The sequence below is a fragment of the Bactrocera tryoni genome, chromosome 1 (genome assembly GCF_016617805.1).
Source record: "Bactrocera tryoni isolate S06 chromosome 1, CSIRO_BtryS06_freeze2, whole genome shotgun sequence".
In the NCBI taxonomy this organism is placed as follows: domain Eukaryota; kingdom Metazoa; phylum Arthropoda; class Insecta; order Diptera; family Tephritidae; genus Bactrocera; species Bactrocera tryoni.
The window spans coordinates 4,587,706-4,613,834 of record NC_052499.1 but is presented as its reverse complement, the minus strand read 5'-3'; the positions used below and the strand labels follow the sequence as shown (position 1 = coordinate 4,613,834).

The window sequence follows — 26,129 nt, the reverse complement described above, 5'->3', positions numbered from 1 at the left end:
TTTTTAATCCAGTTGTTTATTCAATGAAGTGCGGTTGGAGGGCGCATTTCATTGACTATAAAATGATTTCGTATGAAAGTAGATCATAACCGCTATTTAAGTAATTTACATACATATTAGATATATAGTTACTTAAAGTACCTTTTAATTATGTATATATTGATATTTAAGTGTAAAGAAATATACAAATGTATGCATATCGAATCAAAATCAAATTATTCAGTATTTATGTATACATCGCTATCTTGTTGTTCAGCATCCTCATCTACCTCTTCAATATGCCTTTCACAGGTTTGATCAATTTCTTCCTCTATCATATGCGAAACAGAAAGATTTCTGTCGTCTTGGCCTTGTGTAATAGTGGTAATATGTTGATTAGGATTGAATTGTTGTAGCAAATGTTCCACTTTGATATTCGTTGCGCTAATTGTATGAAGGGTTTGATGGTGGTTTATGTTAGAAACATGCTGATTAGGCTCATCTTCTTGTAGCATATGTTGCACTTTCACGTCCGTTGTAGTTAGATTTCTGACTGTTTGCTGATGCGTTATAGTTGCAATATGCTGATCCAGTTGGTGTTTACGTGAGAACGTCTTATTACATGGTATACACCTGTAGATAGAGTTACAACGAAGTTCAATCATTTTTGATTTATAGAAATATTTATAGCAAAGTGACACTTACGGGAATGGTTTTTCGCCGGTGTGAGTTAACATATGATTTTTCAGAACATTAGAATAAGTGAAAGATTTACCGCATGTTTGACAAGTGAACGGACGTTCATTTGTATGTATTCTGTTTAAAAGACTTATGTAGATTCCAACTTAAGATTTTTAGTTAATTTTTGAAACAAACCTTTCGTGTTTTATATTTGTACTCCGATCAGCAAAGGTTCGTCCACAATATTTACAAATGTAAGGTTTTTCTCCAGTGTGCACACGCATATGACGTCCAATTTCGGAAGGGCATGCAAAAGTTTTCCCACAAATTCTGTAATCAAAATAAAATAAGAAAAAGGTTGGTCCTTTGTAATGTACTTCACTTACTCGCATTCGAAGGGCTTTTCGGCCATATGACGTCTCATATGCATTTTTAACAAATTACGTTTCGAATATATGTTCCCGCATATCTCACACATTATACTTGCAACTTCAGGTTCTTCCTTCTTTTTTCTGCCTCGATTTGATTTCTTACCACTATGTAATTCCGATTTTAATGAGATCCCCTCGGGTTTTGTTTTTGGCCGTCCTCGCTTACGAACCAAATTGTCGCTAGTTACTGGCTGTCTTTGTATATATGTTGGCGTAGCAGTCTTCTTAATTATGGATTTAGGCAATTCTTCTTCAAAATATTCACTGTCCGTGTATTCAATAAATTCCTCAGCACTTTCAGTATTGGGTTCCATATCAGATTCAAGCACTTCTTCTTCAACGGTTTCAGTAATATCCTCTAGATGCACCTCCTGTGCATCAATAAATTCAGTATGCATATCAAAGAACATTTCGTCTTCATTATCTTCTTCATGTTTAGATATGATTTGTGCGCCCTCATAGTCTAATGGTTCCGTCTTCATTTCGGACTGAATAATGCATTAACAATTATAATCATGATTAAATTAAACCTACAATCTTCCTCTATTACCTTTACTATAGCGTCCAAAAGTGCGTGTTCGCTTGCTTGACACATGGAACGGAACTTAAATGACACATTCAACTTTTCTAGGCACTGCACGCAAATCATTTTTGGAAACTCTTCGTGTGGCTTCAACTGTTAGTATAAAAGAACACCTTAATTTATATGCTGCCATATAATAGTACAAGGTAATTAAGCATAATTCTTACGACTATTCCACCACAAACTTCTATTTGCTGCACAATTTCGTTGCATGTATCATCTTCGGTTTCAAACAGAGGTTGCATTTTGCTTGTGTTAATATCCTCCGTTAAACAAATGCGACATAAATCGTAAACATGCATTATTGGAATATTTTTGTTTTTCTTTTACTTTTTGGATTTGCTTTATATTTACTTAATCACAAAATATTTTGCTTGATCGATAGCATAATACGCGTATTGTTAACTTTGTGTATGTGTGTCACAAAATGTTTTGACAGTAACAAATGTCAAAGTCAACGCCATCTCAAGGAAAGTGTGATTCAGATGAAAAATATTTAGTAATATAAAAAATGTACTACAACTCAAAAATGCTTAAATAAGAGTATTGATTAGTTTATAATGTTAATATATAATATTTAGAAGTCAAAATCACTTTTCTAATATTCTTAGATTTTTTTCTATAGATGTTCGTTATTCTAAGTAGTAAAGAGTTACACTTGATACCGAGTATAAATATGTATTTTCACATCTCTAATTACTTTTGACAGATTATCATAATTTGTCGTTTTGGTGCATGAATTTATTTTGTTATTTGATTTGTGTAATTTTCCCTTCTAGCAGTAAATAAACAAAATTTTAGTTGATCAGTGCGAATTTACTTGAATATAAACAAACTGTAAGCAGGAAAAAAGGAAGATACATCTGGATGCCAGTCATGGAGATCAGCATAAAATGGAATATTTGTCGCGTTTGTTTGGCAGAGGAAGGGCAAAATCATAATGCAAAATATATTTTGATTGATTCTAAAATCGTTAGACAAGTTTATGATATTACTGGTGTGCAGGTTTGTGAACGAAATCTTTGTATATATTTCTCTTAAAGAATTCCTAAAAAAAACTCCTACAGATGGAAACCAGTGACAACCAGCCAGACAAGATTTGTCGTAAATGCTTGCTTCTGCTGAAATATGCATACCACTTTAGAACCACCTGTCGAAATTCGGAAGAATATTTGCAGTCAGTTATTCAAAAGACTAAATCAGCAACGTCCATGTTAAAAATGGATAAACAAAGAGAACGTTCAGTGGAATTACTAGAAGAAATATTTCACGAGGATGTAGAATTCATTTCATTAAATGAACAACGGGATCCAGAAACGGAGGAATATTTTGATAATAAGGAAGGAAGTCTACCGAGTCCGTTGCCATTATCAGAAAAGATTGGTGATAGTAGAGACAATACTAAAGCCCATTTCACAAGTACAATTCCCAGTACATCGTTAGTCTCAAAAAACCAGGAATATCACAGAAAGGATAGTGCTACGTATACATCGAGTTATGAAGAAAGTAGTGATGATAAAAAAATTCATGACAACAATGTCGATTTGAACTCGGTTGACAGAAATATTAATAAGAAACATGACGAAGCAACTGCAAACCAGAAGTTTATAGGTCAAGATGATGAAGAATCGGAAGTGGATGGTGTCTATAGAAATAGGAAAACAAATTATAAGCAGAGACATTTGCAAATGTCAAATAGAAAACTGAGTAAGGCACAAAAAGGACCAAATTGTTCAGAGCAAATTGTCACAGCTCAAGAATCTGAGGAAGATGAACTAGCGGACTTTGATGACAGCAAAACAAATTCAAAGCAAACCCCTTTACGATTACAAAAAAATAAATACAATACCGAAAGCATCGTGGATACTTTGGATTATGCTGATGACAATAAAATCGGTGATGAGGATATAGTCGATGAGAATAATGATTACAACTCAAATAATGATAAGGAAGATGACATAGATAACTCAGTAGATACTGAAATTAGAGTAGATAAACTAAAGACTTCTAGCAATTCACCAACACACGAATCAGAAGCAAAGCTACAAACCGAAGAGGAGTTATACTACTTAATCGAAGAACCCGTTAAAACCGAGGAGTCGTCGAATTCTCAAATTGAAGATGTAGAACTAGATGTTAATGCAGATGACGGCATTCAACTAATAGATAATTACGAAGAAATAGATGGTTGTGAAGAAGGTGAAGAACCTGAGTATGTTGACGCGGAAACACCGAGATCTGTGGTTCAGATAGAAGAGTATCTAATAGATGAAATCGAAACTGAATCGGTGCCACAACATGAGTTGGAATTAAATGAGGATCAATTAACAAAACGACCCAGCTCAACGACCATTAAAATCAGGGATCGAGCTTCACCACATATACGCAGAAAAGGTAATGATTCGTATTTATTTTCCTGTGACGTTTGTGGCAATCATTTCACCAGTCGAAGCCTTAGAAATTATCACATGAGAATACACCGCAAGGAAAAAAATTTTGAGTGCGAGTAAGTCAAAGAAATGAAATGTACATTTTAACTGTTTAACTATTATATTTCTATTGTATAGGCTATGCTTTAAACGCTTTACAGCGGCGTGTAATCTAACGGCGCATATGCGTATACACACAGGAGAAAAACCATACGAATGTAAATATTGCTTACGAAGGTTTACGGATCGAAGTACGCATGTAAAACACGAACGGTTTGTATTTTTCGCTTCTGCAAGGATAATGCCCCAGTGTATAAACAAAAACTCTTCTCAATGAATTTGCAGGATACACACGAATGAGAAACCTTTCCAGTGCAACATTTGTGGCAAATCATTTGCCTTATCCACTACGCTTCGTACGCACGAAAAAGTGCACACAAATGAAAAGCCTTTTAAGTGAGTACAGCTATAACTATGTATAAGTTTAGAGTTTGTAACAAAATTATCTTAACAATATATATATACATATATATATATTTATTATTATTTTTTTTATTTTTAGATGCGAGCCCTGCGAGAAATCATTTAAACTGCCCCATCAGTTAAAATCTCACCTGCTCACAAACCAACATAAAAACATTGTAACAGCGAATGAGCTGGGGAATTATAACTAAATAAAGTTATTACATATAGCTTATTTCAGCCTGTTTTATTAATGCTATGGTTTTAGTATTACTAACAACCAATTTATTGAGTAGGTTTTATCTTTAACCATGGCATACATGTGTGTAAGTATTTTCTGCTTAAAAAAATATAAAAAAAATTTAAAAAGTAATTTTTGCTTATTTGTTTATAATCGAAAATAGTTTCCCAATAAATATTTTACTGAACATCTAGCAACGTCCAAGTGATATTTTATGCGCTTTGTGCACAAAGAAATCTATGATACATATGTAAATAATTATATGTATTATGTATTTGTACATATAGTTCGTTTAAACATTTTCATATACATTTTATAATAGAAATCTGCTATCTTTCGAACTATGTTATGTATATAAAAAATATATAAACTAAATATTTAAAGGAAATAATATCTACTCGTAAACAACCTCATATCCCTCAGCGACGTAATGCGCTTCCTTCAGCCTATGGGTCATGGTTTGTAAATGTGCCTTTAGCTGATGCTGAAGAGTGAATGCTTTCTGACAGACCATGCAGCTGCAAATATAAGTGAATATAATATAAATTATTGGACTAATTAAGTAAGAACGTATAGCATACGAATATTCTTACTTGAAATCTTTTTTACCAGAGTGCAGTTTTGAGTGATTCTTCAGTATGGCAGAGTATGTAAAACTTTTACCACAAACATTACATATGTATGGTCTCGTATTTGTATGTACTCTGTAAATTGACCCATTCTACAATAAAATATGATTTTAAAATAGCATTAATATTACCGCTCATGTCGATGTTTTTCACTACGATCAATGAAGTGTCGATCACAGTATGAACATTTGTAAGGTTTTTCACCAGTGTGACGTCGCATATGATTCTTCAACTCACATATTTGGCGGAACGATTTACCACAGAGTCTAATAGAACAAAAAAAACATTAGAATTAACACACTTTTAATTTTATTTTTGTGAACATACTCGCATTCATGTGGTTTGACGTTGTTGTGCAGTGACATATGATACGCAAAGGTAGCTTTTTTGTTGTAAACGTTGCCACAAATGTAACACATGTACGATGTTGGACTAGGTGGACGACATATACGTCTTCTGCTTACATCCCGTTTTTTAGAAAATTTGATAGTGTCTTGAATTTTTTGCGATTTTCTGCTTTTTTTGTTATTTTCATGGGTTGTGTCAACATCCGTATTGTTGGTTACTATACATTCTGCTTTCTGAGTGAAAATTTTCTCTTCCATTTGTTCCGCCTCTAATTTAACGCTGCGTTCTAAATTATTTTCTGATTCTATAAAATCTCCATCATCGTCTTCATCCACTAATAAACCAAGATCATTATTGTCATCGTCATCATCTGTATCAGATTCTAAACTTTCAGAAGACCCATGTACTCTATCACGGTGTACCTGCAATTCTTCCATTAGATATTCTAAAAACTCCGCATCATCGGCGCCTTCTGGGCGCATTCGATCTTCACATAAACTCTCCAGGTAAAGTTGTGAATTCATGCACATTTGTCGAAAGTTATACCATATTCTCGTCATTTCAAAACATTTCCAACAAACCTTAGATGGCATATCGGTTGATTCCCTAATCTGGAATATTAAAAATTAAGGTTTGCATGGTATACGGATTACAACAAACAAAACACTTACTCGTACACCACAACAATACTCAAATTTTTTACTAAGCTTTAGTTTCTTTTGCCTCCCGTTAACATTTATATCGTTTTCCATAAATAATTCAAACATGCTATCCTCTTCGTTTTCCTCTAAGCAAGTGCGGCATTTCAATATTATTTTATGCTCCATTTTAAAATATTTCTAATTCTACAAGTTTACACAAATGAATATTTTGTTTTTAACAGCCAAAATAAAGAAAAAAATTTCGTATTAGAAGGAGATATGAATAAAATTGTAAAATCAGCTGATTAGGTTGCCAACTTTTCATAAAAGTCGATTTTAGAAAAAAATATTTTGACCTAATTTTTATCATATTCTAAAACATTTCTATAATATTATGAATATTTGCATATAAGAATAGAACTAGAGGAATTTCAAAAAAGGAAAGAATGCCGAATTTTCTTAGCAATGTAAAAACCTTTTTAAAGGTCATTATTATTAATATTTAAATTTACAAACAAATTTGTTAAAATGTATGTATATGTTGTATATAAATTAAATGATATATGTAGTTTCAGGTCTCAAGATTTTTACTAGAAAAGAATCTTCTCCGCTGAATTGTAAGTATATGATATATATATATTTTTTTAGATACTATTTTCATTATACTCTCATATGAAAACACATTAACGTACATTTCTAATAAATTCAATTTGTATTTCCACATACATTTTTTAAACAAAAAATTTATATAAGTGATTCCCTCTACATACTATACTAATGCTCCAGCGCATATCTAAACATAAAATAAACAAAAAACTAAGTGCGTCTTTTCTGTACCCTCCCCTTCTTGACGCCTTTCGATGGAGTATTGGCTGCCTTCTTCTTAGGTTTGGTTTTCTTTGAAAAATCATATAGTTCGCTGTCGTCACCATCTGCATATTTTTCAGCTAATTTGTCCAAGAATGAGTTAAAACCATCCTGTCGTTCCTCCTGACGCTTCAATATCTGTTTTTGTAGATCGCCCGACCCTAATTTTTGTTTTATCTCTTCCGCCTCTTTCGCCTCCCGGGCATATTTCTTATGACGACGCTGACGTTTCTGAGATGGCTCATTCGTGAAAATTTTGTATTCCGGCACTTCATCGGCATCAATCATTTCTCTTATGATTTTCTGTAGACGCGGCTCATCTTTAATATGCAGAAATGGCACTTCAGTCATTATCTTATTTATACAGCCTTTACTTGATAAATAAGCCTTTTTCATATCGTCTCGTTCCAGTTCAGAACCAACATAAGAATTTTCGTAATTAATAATATCTTCCTCAGTAACCCGTCTAAACACTTGTCTCCACAGATCTATCCATGAACTTAGTTTTCCTTCGTCCTCCTCATCAACAATAACACCTTGCTCGTCATATAAATCGCGCTTCTCTTTATCGGATAGTACCTGATAAACTTTGGACAAAACTTTAAACTTTTCTGTAGCTGCAGACTTTTCATCCTCCTCAACACGATCTGGATGAACTTGTAAAGACATCTTGTAATATGCTTTTTTTATATCTCTTGGCAATGCATTTTTTTCCAAATCCAACAATTTATAAAGATCTCGTTCTCCAAACAACTCTTCACATAAATCCAAAAGACCCATTTCGCTTCCTTTTCTTAAACGTAATTAACAGCAGGATTTTCACAAATGAAATTTAATTTACTTTCTTGGGATAGATTTTTGCTACAATTGCAAACAGAATGGAAGTAAAATAGGTAAGGCGCGCCAAATGTTTCGCCACAAATTGCATCAACAGAGGTGCCACACATTGCTTTTTTTTAAAAAATGTTTTCAAATCGAATGTCAAAAAATATTTTATCCCGACTATTTTAAATATTTTAAGCATAGCATAAGAAAAATAGTAATTGAAGAAGCAATAAACTAAATTTAAAACAATAATTCTTAATATTCCATAATATGATAAACATTTATTTTAAAGTGGTATATCATATCAACAGTCATAAAAATGTATAAATAATTTTTTCTAGACACTAATTATACTAGCTAAAAATAATTTAGTGTTTGCTGTTTATATGATTCATATCCATATAATAATTAAAAAAAGAAAAACATTTTTAAATACCATCAGACAATTTTATTGAACCCATACATATGTATACCTGGCCTCTTTTTTTGAGATCCATGGTTTGAAAACGATGTACCAAAGGAATAGGGAATGATTCAAGCATAACCAAAACCGGCACGAACAGGGACATTTATCCGACCGGGGACCGTCACCTCGGCAACATTCCACCGAATTAATTTAGTGATGCCTTCCGTTGTTCGTTCAGACAAAAATTGGGTTTAGTAACCCCAATGGACCCCTTTTTCTATTTCTTCAAATATTGTCATTTTACCAGTATTCAGAAAAATAATGTTGTTTCACTTGCACGAACGTATTTACAGATACTTGAGGTACTTTTAGTAAAATATTCGGGAATATATTTTTAATTAGTGTATTTTAATAGAAATCATTGGATGAACCATGGACATCGTTAAATAAAGCAGACCTTTTCTCTAGGGAGCGGAAGTAGATTTAACAAGTTTAAATCTAGTTGACATATTTGAGGAAATGTCAAAGGTTAAAACAACTTTTATTGGAAACATTTCAATGAGTTTTCTTTTAAAGACACTTGACATTTATTTAAAGACAATAGAAAAAATATCGTTCATACAAAGCATTGGAATACATATGTACATATTTTAGTCATATTTATGGGACCACTTTCGTACTGCGACCGAGGGTAAGTGTAACTAATATGGGATTGTCCCCATTAAGTTTTTGGGTGCATTTTTGTGTATTTAAGACAGTGTATATACTTGTATACATTACAATTTAATTTTTTGTGGGAAATTTCCTTTATGGTACTCAATTTTAGGAAACATATGTACATACATAATATATAACTTTTCGGACACAAAATAATTTTACATTCCAATTTTATGATGTGGTAAAATTGTATTTGCACTTTCAACAAATTTAGTTTTCACGCTCCTATTAAATATACCAAATAATATTATATATATTTCATCAGTTCGATATTGACGAGCTAACAGAGGATATTTGAGCTTCTTCTTCTTCAGTAGCACTTACACCTCCCTCTACTTCCATGTAGCTTTCAATCGATGATTTTTCACAATCATTTTTGTATTGATTTCCACCTGTATCATGCTGACAACTTGAGGGATTCCGAAAATCTTTGAAATTGTCATTGAGTACCTCAAAGTGGGCTAATGATCTGGCGACAGCCCTTGGGGGAACATTAAACAGCGGATGCGTTGGTAAAAGCTCATTCGCCGGATCGCCTAGCACTTGTGGATTCAGCGACGATTCAGAGTGTTGGGCAATTGAAACGCCACTTAACGTATAACAGGTATGATAGAGATCTTGAGGCCTGTTTTGATTCGAAATTTAAATATATTTAATATTGGAGACATTTCCGAAATGTTAAGAATTAGAATATTTGCATAATACGTACTTGCCCGGCTTGTCAATCAAGCCACCATTTGCTTTTTGGCAACAAACTAATATATATTCTTGTAATGCACTTGTGTCGAAGAGTGACTTCTTAATGGATCCACCTGAGAAGAAAATGATTAATTTATTTTTTCATTGCACTTTGATCTTGGTATAAAAGCTAGATTTTTACTTTTTTGGGATATAAAGGCTTGAGTTATTGGTATTGTGGCACCAACCCAAAATGAATAGCAACCATCTACTAGCTTATTTGTTCGACCTTGAAATCCGCCTTCAAAAGGCATTTGACGTTGCAGATTCCATTTCTATGCACGAAATTGAGACATAAAACAAATGCAAAGGTTAAGTGCATATTAAAAAAATATTCCTTGACATTTACCAGGAGTTGTTCAATATCGCATTTGTGACCTTCGTCGAGCAATGCTAAAGCTGCAATGCCACAAAATGTGTAACCTCCATGTGCCTCCAAGTCTGGGGCACCACCAAAACCGCCTTCATATGTCTGACATCGGGCAATCCAATCGCCTGTTTTATCAAACAATTTTTTGATAACTTCCTCAGGCATATTCGTCAGTTTGGCACAAGAGATAGCGCAATAAGCACCCCTAACATCCGTCTCGCCATCAACATGTAGCCTAAAGGAGCCATCTGGTTCACGCACAGAGAATAAAAACTGCATTAAAGATTCACGGTCGATTGCACGATACGCATTTGAAGTGCCAATTAAGCATAGACTATTCACAGCGGCATATGTTGGAGCTAAATGTGGGTATTGACCGGGACCACCTGCAAATCCTCCATTTGGATGACGACATCTGATTAATGAAAATTAAACGTTTGCTAATTAATGGAAATAGTTGAGCAATCTGGTTTTGTATTATTTACTTCATGAGAAATTCAACCACATGCTCCAGTGTTTCATCGTCAAAGGTGAAATTTAATAAATGAGCAGCTTGCAATATCCAATAAACATTCCATGGCCTACTACTGTCAAGGCATTCATAGTGTAAGGGAAGCCTACGTAGCATTGACTCCAAATAGCGTTGGTGATCTTCTCGATGAATTTTCTTTACTTTTGGATCCAGGTATTGCATTTGTTGAAAGCGACTGAAACATTTTTCTATGGAATTCTCGGTCTTTTGCTGAAATACATATATTGTATGTAAATTTTAAATGGATTTGTTAATATTAACTTGACATCCAAAGGTTTCACATTTGGTATTGAAAGTCACCTGTTCACGAGATGTTACAGTTGATACCCGTTCATCGTTGAATTTTAAGTTTTTGAGTAATGCATAATCTCTAAATGTTAATTCTGAATCCATATTAGTGTATAATAATTTTGTTTTGTTATTTTAAGCGGAAATTAGTAAACTCAAAAACAACTAATATTGGAATATAAAAACAACAATCAAACAGATGATTAATTTAAGGGTTGCATTATTTTATATCTCAGAACAATAGGTTGTTGCCATTTATATATTCTCAGAGTGCCTTTCCATTCGACTTGCCGTCTATGATATTTGAGTTATTCCATTAAAAAAACAGTTCAAATATTTATTAATATCTTGTTTTTTTGTTCTATTTAGCATTATGAACTGTGGCAGTATATTGTTGCTAATATATTTTATAACAACTACGGCGTTTGCCAAAATTGTTATTAACAAAGTTGTTGTACGTATACCTAAACCGAACGACATTGGATTAATTTTCGGTAAGTTCTTTTATTGTTCATTCTTTTTTAATTTCACATTTTCTTTTGATATATATGTATATACATAAATTGGTGAAAAAATATATAAGCAAATATCTATATATTTAATTATTTGCTACAGATTTAACTGTTGTAAATTCGCCGTGTAACGATAGAGAAACGCTTGAATTTCGTATACATTCCGATGCCACTTGTAGTGTGAATGTAACCGAAAATGAAATTATGAAAAATGTAGATATATCTTTAGCACTATGATAAATTAAATTATATGGTATAAAATATTTAATTTATGTTAATTGTAGGCAGGCCGTGTAGTAGGCGGAAACTTTGGGCATATTGTAGCAGGAGCTGCTGAAGTTGTATCCTTGATATGGCCAACAATTGTAAGAATTTAAAAAAATTTATATTTATATATTTACATATATACATATTTTGTTATTTAATTATAAAATGAAACAAAAAGTCTCTGTACAATCGTGTCGGAAAATGTCCCATTGTTGTTACATCAAAAAATGCTCGTGGTGTTGAGGAACATCATAAACATGCTATACATTTCGACACTCGTTTTACTACGCTCGACCCCGATTGCCATACGCTAAGAAAACGTTAGTTCAAATATGCCACTACTCTATTCTACAATTCATGCCTTTAATATGTGTTTTAATATATAAGGGCCTGACTATAAGGATTGTAAGAATTGGGATAAAGAATATTTGAATAACTGCACTCCTGTAAACTGTCAGGAACGTTACTTTGGACAACGCAGTTTTTATAATAAAACCACAGAGCATTGCGATCCGGTACCACGCTGTGATAAGCCAAATATGGTATTTCATAACATAGAAATATGCATAAAAATATTTATATGAAAAACCAATGGTATTTTTTTAATATTTTGAAGCACTACGATTATTATAATAATGAATGTGTGATTCCTGAGAACTTTTTTACCGAAGAAGATAAGAAAAAGATACTAAGTGGTGATTTCAGAAACGAATGCGAAGAAGAAGAGCAAGAAATGGTGAGCCTAGCATATAATGTATTAAGATAAATATATTGGTGGTATTAGATTAAGTGTGTAGATTATTTTATTATGAAATATATTCCTAAGTAAGCATATATGTATATTTAGAAAAATTAGAATACTAAATTATGTGTATGTAAAAGAATGCTTGGCTACTCTATTGAGTAAAAAATAACTAAAGCAAAGCAGGCGTCTTGCGTATATAAAGGTGTTTAGTGCGAAATTTAATAACGGCGCCGTGGCTTAGTTGGTTAAAGCGCCTGTCTAGTAAACAGGAGATCGTGAGTTCGAATCTCGCCGGGGCCTACTCAAATATGGTGGTAAAACATTTTTTTTATGATTTATTTTATTTATTATAATATTCGTATTTCTATTTTATTTTATTTTACACTTAACAGAAACAAAAAGAGAAAAAAGGCAAAAAGAAAAAACAATCGGCCAAATATCAAAAAGAGCAACAGCAGCAACAACAACAACCACAGCATGGAAGCGCTAAACGCGAAGCTGATATTTTTGATGAAGAATTCAATTTTTTCCCCCAGTCAAACTTTTTCGATCCAGATAATAGCGCTAAAAATCCACAGCCAACGGTCGGCGTAAAAACCGATAACGGTTATATACCGTACTGGTTGAAGGGCATATTGGAGGGCTTGGTGGTAGTAAGTATGCTTGGCGAAAAACGCTGTATTCCTTAGAATAAACTGCAATTTTTTATGAAAAAGGTTGGTGCTATAATCATTTTGCAGGTTCTCGCAACAGTAGCTATTTATGTGCTAATCTGTTTTGTGATATTCCTTATTGTCACATGGATATCACGTAGACAAATGAAATGTCACAGAGAAACAACGAGCGTATTGCGGTCGCCAGCGCCTTCGGAAGGTACAGAAGAGCCATTGATAACACCGTCCAGCTTGTTGTCTCAACGTAACTAAGCCTTTTTTCGACAATTTCAACAATTTTGGTAAGACCAGTTTTGAGTATTATTGTATGTTTTAAACGTTTATTAAATTTTATTCCTCAAATTTCTGTACCAACGAAGACCAAACGTTATATGTTATTGCCGCGAGTTCATATATGGTTAGATTTAACTGTTTTTAGCCCGAAATACTTATTTAAAATATCAAAATTTAAACTGCTATCAAGAAACCGGAGACATATGTATGTAGTTATGATTACAATGTTATATTTGATTATATGTATTGAGGTTTACGTTATTGTTTCCGAATTTTTGTTTACATTGAGAATACTTTACTTTGTATACGCAATTTTGATAAAACTCTTATAAGCTTTCATAAACATTTATTCCAATTACAAAATGGTAATTTTATAATTCTACTCCAGCATAATACTAGTGCTTAGATTATTGAAGCAGGTCGAATTTCTATTGACGTCCGGTCAAATTTGTGCATGTAGCGTTCGCTCTTCAAGCCTTGAACGACCAGATTGTCAACTTTTCAACTTGGTATGTAACAGTGACGGATTCACCGTTATTGTTAAGATGTCGATATACTTATGATTTGGAAAAACCGACATATACATTTGTTTTGGTCAGATGCCAGCGCAGAGATTGTGGAACTGAAAACCAAAACCAAAGAAAAATTTGAATGTGAAATAAGCTATGACGAGTTAACAATGGAAAGAACCAATATTGAGTTTTGCACCTGTATTATGCTCTCTTCTATTATGATTTTTTCTGAAGCTACCCTTCTCTACATTCTACGTTCATATACTTGTTTGCTATAAATATTCAAAAATACGCATACACTTATGTCCTGTCATATTTATGCAGAACATTTGCAAATTTAGCGATAAGAAAATTAACGAACTGTGCATAAAACGAGTTAATGAATGAGAAGGAGCCTTGAATGAAGGGGCTCCAGACTTTAGTAATACATATATAGAGAGAGTTGTGCATATACATGTATGTATATACATATATGTATGTATATATATATATACAAACGCGAGTCTTTTTTGGGTTGGTAAGGGAAGCTAAAATATTCTGCAAAACTAAAATAGTATCCCAAAAGTGTCACCTCGGAGTTATAAATTTCCTTAATATTTGGACTTGGAGTGTTGCAAAGAATACCCAAATTTTCGTACGAAGAACTCATTTACGATAGTATAGTCACAAAAAAGTACTACATCAATTGTTTCAACAATTTAAGAGTATATTTATGCATATTTAATGAATGCAAAACACAATTATTGAAGATAAAAATTAAATGCTTTTTGAGTTAAAGGCGATCTCTGACGGCGCTAAAGAAATAGGAGCTTCACTGCTGCAGTGATGCCAGCCTTCTTCATGGATAAAAAAATATTTTCAGAAGATACAAGTTTTGTTCCAAAGTGAACAGACCTAAAAAAAGGACAAATGGTTTTTTCGGCAAAATCAATTTTTTTATTCAAAATAGTCTCCTTCTGCTTCAATACAGCTTTTTGCATGGTCCAAAAGCATGTCGAACGAGTGTTTTAGCTCGTTGGCCGGTATGGCCGCCTGTAAAATCAATTTATTTTATTCAAAATAGTCTCCTTCTGCTTCAATACATGCCGGTGCAAGCCGTTTGAAAGGCCTCTACGTCTGCATAACGCTTTCCTTTCATGGGTAAATGCATTTTTCCGGAAAGGAAGAGGTCGCACTGTGCCATATCAGGTGAATACGGGGAGTGGTTAATGGTTAAAATGTGATTTTTGGTCAAATAATCGGTCACAAGCGTCGATCGATTCTGAGCAATTTTTGGTCGTCAGTCAATTTGTGCGGAACAAACCGTGCACACACCTTTCGTAAGCCCAAATGTTCGGTCAAAATGCGATAAATCGATGTTTTGGAGATGTTCAATTCCATTTTACCGATGATCACGGATTTTCATTTGGGTTCATTTGGGATCTATGTACGTGCGAAAAAAATTCAAAAATTGCAAAATGGCGATTTAAAAAGAGTAGAGTTTCAGCCAAAAAAGTTGATCGATTTTGGTCTGTCAAAATTCCATTACCTTTGTACATGCAGAACATGTAGAAAACAAATCATCATCATTTGATCAATTAGATTATAAAGCAAATTCAAGAAAAAAATCTTTCAAGATAACTGACGTATTTGATGTTGTTGTAGCGACAAAAAACATTCCTGAAGTAATTTCTAGGAATGGTGCCGAGTAGACAGTTTTCGGCCGAATAATACTCGTAGTCCTCGTCCGTACCGGTTACTTTTACTCGACTCTCGTGGTAACGGCTAATACCACTGATCGAACTGAGCGGTTGCACTTTGGATGCCCGTAACTCAAAAAAGATTTGAAATATTTTTTATACAATTTTAGTAAGGTATTTTTAAAAGTATGATTTACGGCAAACCATTGCATTATTTATTTAACCATTTTTTTCTATAACAATAGTTATTATATTATTAATTAACGTTTACTTTGTGTTCCACAAAGGCTGTAAATATTGGATATTGCTCATATAACATTGTAAATAATAGCTTAAGCTTAGACGGCATTGCTAATAACATTTTTGCATTATATTATAATGTCATATAACGACATGCGACATTTCGCTGTGTTCATACCCTTTCGACGGCTGAATGTCAAATTCCGTACACTAATTGTTGTCGTTTAATTAAATTGCAATTTCTTGGAAACTCATTACAAGTAGAGGAGGAGCGCAAAATGCGCCGTGACATTAATGAAAAATTCTATGCACTGACAAACGTACACATATTCATATGTATGTATGTTTATAATGCATATATGTACACTTAGTAGCTGCTTCGTTGCAACTGATCCTTGATCGCGTCGTCAGTTGTCCTAGCAGCATGCTGAAAAGAAATGTGTTGAATGGAAGAGAAGTAAGTCGAGCCTGCGCCCTACTTTAGCTTTATCGCTTGCCTTGAATACGTTGTTATATGTATTTGTTGTTTGTAAGTAAAATTTGTTGTTGACATTCTGCTTTGCAAATTTAATGGGTTTCCGTTGTTCAGTTATTTATTTTTTTGTGCAAGTTGGTGTGTTTTCTTTAATCACATTTTAGTTTTGTTTTTTTTTTACTTTTTTCTGCTTTCATTCCACTTCAGTTCGTTTTGTGCTGCTAATTTTATTGTTTATTGTTGTTGTAACGTTTAAAAAATATGAACTTAAGTTACAATTTTTATGTGCGTTTTTATGTTTTAATCAAATTGTACGCTTGGCCATTCGACTTGCATTAACACTGAATTGGGTTACCACCCGTTCGGACGTTGGCTGCTTCTGCTCCGTGCTGTTTTATGGTCAGTGCTACGCGCACGATCCGAATGCGGCAAAGTTATTTGCCACAAAAGTGGTAAAATGGCAAATGGTAATTAATCACTAGCCACTTTAATTTATGCCAGTCTCGTGAATGCTTTTTGGTTTCCCCCATTCTGGGTAAATAAGTTTTAATATATTTGTAGGCGACCGCCATTATGCACAGTGGGCAGGTGACAGTTTTATGATGCATTGCGAGTCATTAGCGGTTGAAGGCTGCTCTTTGCTGATCCTATATACGAGTATGTTATATTTGCATGCACTCGGGGAGGCGCCTTAAAAGTGTAGCTTAATTGAGAATGTAATGTGAGGATGTAAAGACTAAGTTGGCTGTGAAGCTACTTTTTTCAATTTCAATGAGCTTAATCTTCAACTAACATTAATGCATATATAAAGTCGAGCTAAATGAATCTGCAGTTATGTCACGGCGTCTTACAAGTAAGATTTTCTTAATTTCTTACTCGATGTTAATACGGTAAATAATGCACTACTCACAGCACTCTCCTAACCTAATCCTAATACGCCTGTGTAATATGACGTTGAGCAATACCAGAAGCTCCGTCAGGATCGGAAAGGACCTATCAGAGCCATTCGATAACAAATGAGGTTTCAGACAAGGCGACTCCCTATCGTGCGAATTCTTCAATCTACTGCTGGAGAAAATAATTCGAGCTGTAGAGCTGAATCGAGCTACGCCGATGATATTGATATCATTGGCCTCAACATCTGCGCCGTTACTTCTGTTTTCTTCAGATTGGATAACGAAGCGAAGTAAATGGGTTTGGTAGTGAACGAGGTCAAGACGAAATCTCCCGTGTCATCAAACAAACAGTCGTCACACTTGCGACTTGGTTCCCAAGTCACATAACTTCGAGGTCGTAGATAATTTCGTCTAGCTCGGAACCTGTATTAACACCAACAAATATGTCAGTTTCGAAATCCAACGCAGAATAACTCTTGCCAACAGGTGCTACTTCCGACTGAGTAGACAATTGATTCTCTCGACGAACAAAGACCAAACTCTATAAGTCACTCCTTATTCCCGTCCTGCTAAATGGTGCAGAGACATGGACGATGACAATATATGATGAGTCGACGTTACGAGTTTTCGAGAGAAAGGTTCTGCGGAAGATTTATGGTTATTGGCAACGGCGAATATCGCATTCGATGGAACGATGAGCTAACATATACAACCACATTGACAAAGTTCAGCGAACTAAGAGACAGCGGCTACGCTTGCTAGGTTATGTCGTCAGTATGGATGAAAACACCCCAGCTCTGAAAGTACTCGACGCAGTAACCGCCGGGGAAAGCAGAGAAACAGGAGCATTAAAGAACGCATAGCGTGTTTCCCGAAGCTGATCTTTCAATTTTTAAAAATGGTTTATCTCGATGTCTGGCAAAACTACGAGTCCTATAGAAAAAAGTTATATGACAATGTTGGAGGTAAAGAAAAAAATCAATATACACTTTTTTGACATAACCTCAAAATTTATGTGAAAAAGCGAAATAACCAAATTTTAGAGGTTTATATTTTTATCTTGTACAAACATTTTTTTCCTTCACTAAATTTTGTGTAGACTTACTGTCTTATGTCCAAAATACACCGAAGTTTTTTTTAGAAAATATATTTTTTCTCCAATTACTGATGTGATATCGAAAAAATTATTAACTAATTTTCAAACTCTTTAAAGCAGACAAAGAAAATAAAAAACAAAATTTAAGTCGTATCAGTTGTACCTATGTACATATGTATGTATGTATGTATGTACTTTTCTCAACACTTACATAACATTATATTCATTAATTTCAAGATATACAATATGATTCGATATATTAAAAAGACCATTTCATAGTCTTAACCTTTATTTTCGTCAATTCATTTATAGTATATTTTGCATTAATTTTCAAACATACAATGATTTCCTTTTCGAACTTTATCCAATAGAAGCGTAGATATTTGGGCAGGAAACAATTAATTTGCCAAATTCTAATTAAAATTGTTTGCGCTCTTATTAAAAGTGCGTCTTGCTGCCAAGTGCTAAGTCTGTCCGCACTTCTGCGGCAAATCAGTATAGGCAACGTGGAGAAGTGAGACACCACACCTAAGCTTTATGGGATGCAAACTCATTCGGTCAACCAAGGAAAAAATACGAATATTTCAGCAATACCCAACAGAAAATATAAAAAATATAAAGAGGCATGTATGTATGTGTGCATGCAAAAAACGTAAATAATGAAATCGCTTCGCACCATCTCAAATTGCTCATTAACATTTTGTGTACGCGATATCGCTTTGTGAAAATCAGCAGCAGCAGTAGCCGGAGCCGGAGCAGGAGCAACTCCGCTACCACGTTGAACGAATAAAGACCAAGCAATAACAAAGCACAGCGACGACTGTAGCAAAGTGTAGTTAACGAAACGAAATGACAACAACCAAAATCAAAGAAGGTAGCTACTGTTTGCTGCCCCACGAGGATGCAACGCTGATGGCTTGTGGCTCGTTCCTTTATATAGCTACATTTATACATAACTACATATATACTCTATATATAGACGAGAAAGAGTTTGCAACGCGTCCGCCAAGTAGTGATGCTGATGGTGATGGTGGTGGTGGTGCCATCAACGAGCCGTCCGAATTGGCATCTACCAGTTGGTTGGCGTAGGTGCGGGGGTACAGGGGTGCGCAGGTGTGAATTGCTTTCCGATTTCAGTTGCTGTGCCATTCATTTGGTTGCTATTAGCTGTTGTTGGGACGCTTTCTTAAAATGGTGCAAACTTTATTAACGTACTTCTGTCGGTTTCTCTCGATTCGGTCGTGATCTACCACAAAGCTGTCGAAGTGGGGTTGTGCAGCAGCAATACTAGCCTGAGCCATAAGGTCGTTTGTCACTTGGTGAAGCATAAACACTCACACACTGCTAAAAGTGGCCAAATGGAGAGGCGCGCGCTTGCAAAGCCTCCTGCGACTGCAAAGCCAGCCAAGCAGCCAGCAAGTTTAGCCAGTCCAAACTCTCGGTTTTAGTGAATGAAAATCATTTAACGAAAAACAAAAATTCCACTATCTCACCAACTTAGTGCCGCTGTGCACTTGCAACAACTACAATTCTGGCAGTTTCCTAATGTAACCACTCAGTTGGGTTGGAGTTTTGCCAGCCACTCGGGTGCCTGCAGCCACGTATTTTGGTAGCAGCGCGATTTATGTTAAATAACGTGGTCCAATGTTTATTGCGCAAAAATGCCAATTGCCACGACACTCAAGTGTCCACTTGAACATACATACACACATAGCCATGCTTATCTAGGTATATGTGTATGTGTGTGTATGATAAATACGACTCATCACAACAGCGGCGTAGAATGTTTGCTGATTCATGCTGTCATTGCTTGGACTCTGCCAGCGAAGTCCTTCTCTTCTAAAGCAACAACGCAAAAAAAAAGAGCAGCGGGAACTTGCGTCTTACGGCAGGAACAAGAATTGTCGTTGTTGCATCAGATTTCTTAATTTAATTGGCTTTATGCAACTTTTGCATTTCTTCGTACACCCTACTTTTGAAATGCTCGGTAGAATTAGCAAGCTGAGAGTTGTGCGGTCGGTGAGTCGTCGGAAATCAATGGTGTGGCGACTTACTTTGCCTAAAATCTTATCTCTATTGCATCTTATTTGGTGTACTGGAGATCCTACAATCAGCTCCATCTAAAGTAGTCATGCTCTCACAAAATTGCGTTTCGAGTACAAACTCAAAAACAATGATAATTTTAATATACATATGTACATATGTTAGTAGACGAAACATTTTCTTTGTTCTCATAATAAGTTTGCGACTGTAAAACCAGTTCAAGTAGTCAAGTTTGATTTTCGGGTTTCGTATATACATAGAATACTCGGATTGAGAGAGTTTGAAACACTCAAGTTTATGTGAATTTTTTTGCAAAGAAAACTAGTAATATCGAGTAGCGCATTCAAAAGTCACCATACGACACTATTTTGACAATTTTTATAGACAAACTGTCTGCCGGATTCAGCAACTTCAACATTATCATAAGTGTGTACGCTTTGCCTTCTCGAAGTATTACTTGGCTGCTGCATTTGCTTTTTGTGTTGTTTTTATACTCTTGCAACGTGTGGCTACAGAGTATAATAGTTTTTTAAATTTTACCCCCGAGATGGTATGGCAGGGCTCTAATGAAGCCGGGGACAAAATTGGACGGTGAGCGTGGCTCAGCCTACTTTTAGGTGAGATCAGATAACTCGAGATCCGCCCGACCGATTTCAACCGAATTTGGTATATGACACTCCTATGATACGCCGTTGTTGTGAAGAGTGAAATAGACTAAAACCTACTTTCCATATAATCGGGTACCGAATATGTAGCCCACAGAGCCTAAAGTTAATTTTTTTAAACAAAAATTTCAAAATATAGCGAATTTCTTCATTATTTTCACTCATTTTTGAACAGCTGTAGCTTTTTTTAAACTTACACGAATTTAATTTTTTTTTAGTTAAATGAAGTTTAAAATCCCACCTTTCTAACACTATATGGTATGACACAATGTGATTGGTAGCACTGGAGATATACGACTGTAACCACATCTTTTGGCAAAATACGAAAAGACTTTCTCGTCTACCCAATATAATTGAAATTTCGTGAGAATCCTTTTCCGATAATAGTATATCTGTGTATCAAAAATGATTTGAATCGGGTCAATACCTCCCGTAGCCTCCATATATCTAATATAAAGAGTTTCGAACTTCTGAGTAACTTTACACGGCACATATAGAGCAATTTGTGTTTTATCTTAATAAAATGGAGAGAATGTTATTTTCCTGATAACGGTACATTTTGGTGCTTAGAATGAATAAAATCGGATGAAAACTTGCTCTAGACCCCCACAAGCTTTATGTACCTGAAGATATTAGTCTGGCTTTGACCCTGAGAAGTTGCACGAGTATGAAATGTTTCGTTATACCCGAATAGCCCTTCCTTACTTGTTTTTTTTTATTTTACTGGTATTTAACTTTCGAACCTTGCACTGTATCTTCATACATAGAGCCATACACTTGTACACAGCCACTATACTGCTATATACTATATCTAGCGGGTTCGCGGTCCTCATGTCAGTTCAAATTAAAACACATATTCGCGCATCCCACAAATAGGCTGATATCATCTCCATGCCACTGGCATTCGCAGTGCAAAGGGTACTTTGTTGCTGTACGGCTGCTTCCAATAATGTTGTTGTTGTTGTTAGTGTCGCTGTTTATTTGGTAAAGACTTGTTGTGCGCTTTGACTACTGCTCTTGAATGTGCCAATTTCCGTGGCAATGTTTGAATATTTTTTGGTTACTTTATGTTGTTGTTTTTTTTCTTTGCTAAAATGAAGAATCTGTATTCTTGTAAAAGCAACCGTGTTTTCTTTTTTCCGCCTATTTGCCAGCTTTCATATTTCATTCTACGATATAAAGTATTGATTTGGCAAACGTGGGAAATTTTGTCAACCATTGCAGAACTCATTTTCACCTTTGAATATTTGCTATTCCTTGGTTTTTCTTCTTCTTGAGCTCCAACAATTTTTGCTTTGAATACTAATTCTAATATGAGAAAAACTAGTTTATTAAGGCTGCCAGCAGGGCAATATGACTTGTAGTAAATATTCTGATATTTTTATACCCTGAATGGGTTATATTAAGTTTGCCACGATGTTTAAAACACCCGGAAGAAGACCTTACAAAATATGTTTGTAAATAATCAGCGTGACAATCTTACTCGATTTAGCCACGTCCGTCTGTCTGTATATACGCGAACTAGCCCCTCAGTTTTTGAGATATCGATAAAATTGTGCACCTGTTCCTTTCTCCCTAAGAAGCTGCTGTCGGAACCGCCGATATCGGATCACTGAATGTTCGGCACGCAGTGCTTGCAAGGACTTTTTCGTTCGAGGAGATATCTTCACGAAATTTGGCGTGGGTTATTGTCTAAAGCAGCTTTGCAATCTCCGAAAAATTTAGTCGGATCGGATCAAGGGTCACAAATCTTCTGCAAGAACTTTTCTCTAGAAAATTCTGATGATCAATATATGATATCAATATCACCGGCGTATGCCAGAAGTTGTAAACTCTTATAGAAGATTATACCTTCTCTATTCAGATCTGCAGCTCGAATTATTTTCCTTAGCAGCAGATTGAAGAAGTCGCACGATAGGCAGTCGCCTGCCCGAAAGCTTGTTTGGTATCGAACGGCTCGGAGAGGACCTTGCCGATCCTGACGTAGCCATATTAGTTCTGCGGGGATACTAAATTCAGACATAGCGGTATAAAGGGAGCTCTTTTCGTGCTGTCAAAAGCAGTTTTGAAATTGGTGAGGTGGTACGTGTTTGGCGCATGTTGAATACCTGGTCAGTTGTTGATTTTCTAGGCCTAAAGCCACACTGATAAGATCCAATCAGTCTGTTGACGACTTTAATCTTTCACACAATACGCTCGATAGAATCTTATATGCGATGTTGAGGAGGCTTATCCCACGGTAGTTGGGGCATTTTGTGGTGTCTCACTTTATGTGGATTGGGCAGAGCATACTTAAATTCGATATGTCGGCCATGCTTTCGTCCGACCATATTCTACAAAGAAGCTGATGCATGCTCCTTAACAGATCTTCGCAGCCGTATTTGGATAGCTCGACCGGCAATCCACCGGCCCCCGCCGCTTTCTTGTTCTTCAGACGAGGAATTGTTAATCGAACCTATTCATGGTCGGGCGTTGGAAAGTCTGCTCCATCATCATAGATTGGGTAATCGGGCTCAGCATCTCCTGGTGTTATGCAGGCTGAAGAAGTCTTCCCTCCATAACTTCAGTATGCTCTGGGCAACAGTAACTAGATCAACTCTGGGGGTTCTACAAGCGTATAGACATAGTACATTAGCTGCACATTAAGCAATTTTGAGATAACTCTTCCTGTACAGTGCTTCTCTCATTGAGAGAGTTGCTTTCCCTGAAGAAATTGAGATGGTTTGGTGCAATTAACTTTCTTGTCTCTGTCAGTTTTTTGATGAAGATTATAATAACGTATGATAAACACATACATATCTACAATATATATCTATATATATGTATATACACTTGTGTGTTTCTGCGGTAGCTAAGTATTCCGGGCATACTTTAAAATTAATGACGCCTTTAGTGTTTGAATTACGAGCCATGACTGACTTCGCTAATTTCAGATGTATTTATAAAAGCTGCAATCGCTCGCGATCAAAGCGCATCTGCATATGTACATATGTATGTTTGTATCAATTTCAGTCATATAATGCCTAGAGAAGGTAAACAGAGCGATCATTTTGATAATTTCCATACTAATTAATTTCAGCAGGACATGAGCAATAATATCGGCTCGCTGGCTTGACCGGCGCTCGGAGCGTCTAAAGTGGCGCGCATGGCTACACATTGAACCCTAACCCTTTTGTTTTAGCTTACATAGTTCGCGTAATTTTCGTTTGTCCTAAATATGATGAAAAAAAACCGAGAGTGTAATTTTTTACTCGCTTGCAAATTTGGCTGTAATTGTTGCTATTATTTTTCCTTGAGTTTTTCTGCTAAATACGATTATGCTAATTGATAGGCTGAGCAAGGCCATCACCCGTGCAAACACGATGAGAAAATTGGCTGTTGCCGCCAGCGAAGGGAGCGTGCGTTGCAAGTGCAGCAGCGTCGTGCAAGTTTTAGGTTATGTTTTCTTGTCGGACGCGTGTTGACCTAAAAAGGGCAGAAATTGTTACTAAGATTGCGGTAGGCAAGTAAAAGAAACAGAAATATTGAAATCGTTCGGTGCAAAGTACAAGAAATATATACGATATGCAAATGCATGCCTTCTACTTGCAGTTCCACATAAGCGTGCTCAATATTTGCTTTTGTTTGGTTATGCAATTAGAAATGTAAATCGTTTTACACTAAATTTTGCACGCCATGTTTGACTAGCGGCTTTGAAACATTCAGGCAATAAAAGCGGTTATCGTGGATAGTGTTTTGTGTAGTTGAAAAAAAACGCTTTTGAATTCATATTTAGGTATAGCTTTGAAGCTGAGTACGGTCTACTAATTTGAACTATAAGCTACAACAGTCGAATCCAACCTGTTAAATATCACCCTGTAGATGTTTCTAGGCCGTAATTAAGTGCTAACTCGCTGAACTTAACAAAAGTTTCGACTTTGTCCAAAATGTATCTTTCCTTCTCTCGACATTCCTGACAAAGAGTTATTTTGTCGAATTCCTCATTTGCTGTTACGTTAACATTATGGGAGTTTATGTCAATCTGGAGTTGATCCCTTTTCCTACCAGCATATATTTTTGTTTTGTAATAGGAGTCTTCCGAGCCTGTTGTTTCCTTTTCATTGAGGGCGTTCTTTACATGCCGGGTCCCAAACTCAGCGCAGAACCCTGGGGAGGGATGGTTCGCATTATCACTTTACCTCGCTTTCAAACAGATGTTCTTTGACTACTCAGAGGATACTTGGTCTAAGACATAGTTCATAGTTGATGACGCTGGCTAGGTCATGTCCTGCGTATGGATGAAACCACTCCAGCTCTGAAATTATTCGACACAGAACCCGCCGGGGAAGCAGAGTAAGACTTCCATTCCGGGGGGAGAGATCAGGGGGAAAAGAACCTGGCTGCACTTCGTATCTAGAATTGGCGCCAAATTGTGAAAAGAAGACACGACTGGCGCGCTGTTGTTAATTAAGAGTATTTCTGCCAAGGAATCCATTAGTGAGTGGACTTACACTTTTAAGCTTCCTCGATTTGTCGAAGAAAGTTAGAGCGCGTAACACAAAAAGAAATTGAGCAAGGATCTTTTATGTACATATGAATGCAGTCGATTGTCGATTTTTCTTTACAGCTTTGGATCTTCGTTTTTCACGCTTTCCTAAAAATGTATCAAACCTAACTTTATCCTACTAAACAATTTCGCTTTTAGATATTTTCGTCGGCACAATGTGATTAGGAAAATCAAATTTTCGGTCCCAAACAATTATCCTCGGTATAACTATTCGTGCATAACTTAAAATTTATTGTCGTCTTCTGCTTGCGAACTCTCATGTGCATTTCAGTTAATCCAGTGAATGGCTCAACGATACTTGTTAGCCTTAATTGTTTTTGCTATTTCATTGCATATTTT

The 26,129-nt window shown here is 35.4% G+C and overlaps 6 protein-coding genes and 1 non-coding gene across 7 annotated transcripts; 3 read left to right on the top strand and 4 right to left on the bottom strand.

The window, feature by feature from the left end:
- Positions 1–123: 123 nt before the first annotated feature.
- Positions 124–2,088, bottom strand: LOC120781565 (transcription factor Ouib-like). Its single transcript, XM_040113804.1, has 6 exons — positions 1,842–2,088; positions 1,642–1,767; positions 1,047–1,579; positions 856–990; positions 685–795; positions 124–612 (listed from the first exon to the last, which is right to left on the bottom strand). Exons 1-6 carry the CDS (start codon positions 1,974–1,976, stop codon positions 216–218), a joined length of 1,437 nt encoding a protein of 478 aa, XP_039969738.1. The 5' UTR covers positions 1,977–2,088; the 3' UTR covers positions 124–215.
- A 310-nt stretch (positions 2,089–2,398) lies between these two features.
- LOC120780114 (zinc finger protein 112-like) lies at positions 2,399–4,800 on the top strand. Its single transcript, XM_040112399.1, has 5 exons — positions 2,399–2,679; positions 2,742–4,180; positions 4,242–4,376; positions 4,449–4,559; positions 4,666–4,800. Exons 1-5 carry the CDS (start codon positions 2,542–2,544, stop codon positions 4,775–4,777), a joined length of 1,935 nt encoding a protein of 644 aa, XP_039968333.1. The 5' UTR covers positions 2,399–2,541; the 3' UTR covers positions 4,778–4,800.
- Positions 4,801–5,175: 375 nt separating this feature from the next.
- Positions 5,176–6,657, bottom strand: LOC120780124 (transcription factor Ouib-like). Its single transcript, XM_040112408.1, has 5 exons — positions 6,455–6,657; positions 5,763–6,394; positions 5,567–5,701; positions 5,400–5,510; positions 5,176–5,324 (listed from the first exon to the last, which is right to left on the bottom strand). Exons 1-5 carry the CDS (start codon positions 6,608–6,610, stop codon positions 5,201–5,203), a joined length of 1,158 nt encoding a protein of 385 aa, XP_039968342.1. The 5' UTR covers positions 6,611–6,657; the 3' UTR covers positions 5,176–5,200.
- A 456-nt stretch (positions 6,658–7,113) lies between these two features.
- LOC120766533 (J domain-containing protein CG6693) lies at positions 7,114–8,187 on the bottom strand. Its single transcript, XM_040092104.1, has one exon. The coding sequence runs from the start codon at positions 8,069–8,071 to the stop codon at positions 7,241–7,243; it is 831 nt and encodes a 276-aa protein (XP_039948038.1). The 5' UTR covers positions 8,072–8,187; the 3' UTR covers positions 7,114–7,240.
- An 894-nt stretch (positions 8,188–9,081) lies between these two features.
- On the bottom strand, positions 9,082–11,370 carry LOC120782426 (protein farnesyltransferase subunit beta). The gene is made up of 6 exons (XM_040114677.1): positions 11,180–11,370; positions 10,833–11,089; positions 10,327–10,762; positions 10,120–10,252; positions 9,949–10,051; positions 9,082–9,864 (listed from the first exon to the last, which is right to left on the bottom strand). Exons 1-6 carry the CDS (start codon positions 11,270–11,272, stop codon positions 9,501–9,503), a joined length of 1,386 nt encoding a protein of 461 aa, XP_039970611.1. The 5' UTR covers positions 11,273–11,370; the 3' UTR covers positions 9,082–9,500.
- A 148-nt stretch (positions 11,371–11,518) lies between these two features.
- On the top strand, positions 11,519–14,449 carry LOC120782427. The gene is made up of 9 exons (XM_040114678.1): positions 11,519–11,661; positions 11,783–11,892; positions 11,964–12,044; positions 12,125–12,266; positions 12,334–12,488; positions 12,563–12,682; positions 13,084–13,344; positions 13,408–13,646; positions 13,725–14,449. Exons 1-8 carry the CDS (start codon positions 11,541–11,543, stop codon positions 13,615–13,617), a joined length of 1,200 nt encoding a protein of 399 aa, XP_039970612.1. The 5' UTR covers positions 11,519–11,540; the 3' UTR covers positions 13,618–13,646; positions 13,725–14,449.
- Positions 12,918–12,991, top strand: Trnat-agu. Its single transcript has one exon. It is a non-coding gene; the product is annotated as a tRNA-Thr (tRNA).
- Positions 14,450–26,129: the final 11,680 nt, after the last annotated feature.

Coding starts and splice junctions, on each gene's coding strand:
- LOC120781565 (XM_040113804.1), bottom strand. CDS start 1,976: ATGCATGTTTACGATTTATGTCGCATTTGTTTAACGGAGGATATTAAC. Junction 1,768..1,841: donor AAGTTTGTGGTGGAATAGTC/GTAAGAATTATG, acceptor TTATACTAACAG/TTGAAGCCACACGAAGAGTT. Junction 991..1,046: donor GAAAAGCCCTTCGAATGCGA/GTAAGTGAAGTA, acceptor TTTTGATTACAG/AATTTGTGGGAAAACTTTTG.
- LOC120780114 (XM_040112399.1), top strand. CDS start 2,542: ATGCCAGTCATGGAGATCAGCATAAAATGGAATATTTGTCGCGTTTGT. Junction 2,680..2,741: donor ATGATATTACTGGTGTGCAG/GTTTGTGAACGA, acceptor AAACTCCTACAG/ATGGAAACCAGTGACAACCA. Junction 4,181..4,241: donor GAAAAAAATTTTGAGTGCGA/GTAAGTCAAAGA, acceptor TCTATTGTATAG/GCTATGCTTTAAACGCTTTA.
- LOC120780124 (XM_040112408.1), bottom strand. CDS start 6,610: ATGGAGCATAAAATAATATTGAAATGCCGCACTTGCTTAGAGGAAAAC. Junction 6,395..6,454: donor AGTATTGTTGTGGTGTACGA/GTAAGTGTTTTG, acceptor TTAATATTCCAG/ATTAGGGAATCAACCGATAT. Junction 5,325..5,399: donor TCTGGTAAAAAAGATTTCAA/GTAAGAATATTC, acceptor TTATATTTGCAG/CTGCATGGTCTGTCAGAAAG.
- LOC120766533 (XM_040092104.1), bottom strand. CDS start 8,071: ATGGGTCTTTTGGATTTATGTGAAGAGTTGTTTGGAGAACGAGATCTT.
- LOC120782426 (XM_040114677.1), bottom strand. CDS start 11,272: ATGGATTCAGAATTAACATTTAGAGATTATGCATTACTCAAAAACTTA. Junction 10,763..10,832: donor GTGGTTGAATTTCTCATGAA/GTAAATAATACA, acceptor TTCATTAATCAG/ATGTCGTCATCCAAATGGAG. Junction 10,253..10,326: donor GCGATATTGAACAACTCCTG/GTAAATGTCAAG, acceptor TTTCGTGCATAG/AAATGGAATCTGCAACGTCA.
- LOC120782427 (XM_040114678.1), top strand. CDS start 11,541: ATGAACTGTGGCAGTATATTGTTGCTAATATATTTTATAACAACTACG. Junction 12,267..12,333: donor TTGCCATACGCTAAGAAAAC/GTTAGTTCAAAT, acceptor TTAATATATAAG/GGCCTGACTATAAGGATTGT. Junction 12,683..13,083: donor AAGAAGAAGAGCAAGAAATG/GTGAGCCTAGCA, acceptor TACACTTAACAG/AAACAAAAAGAGAAAAAAGG.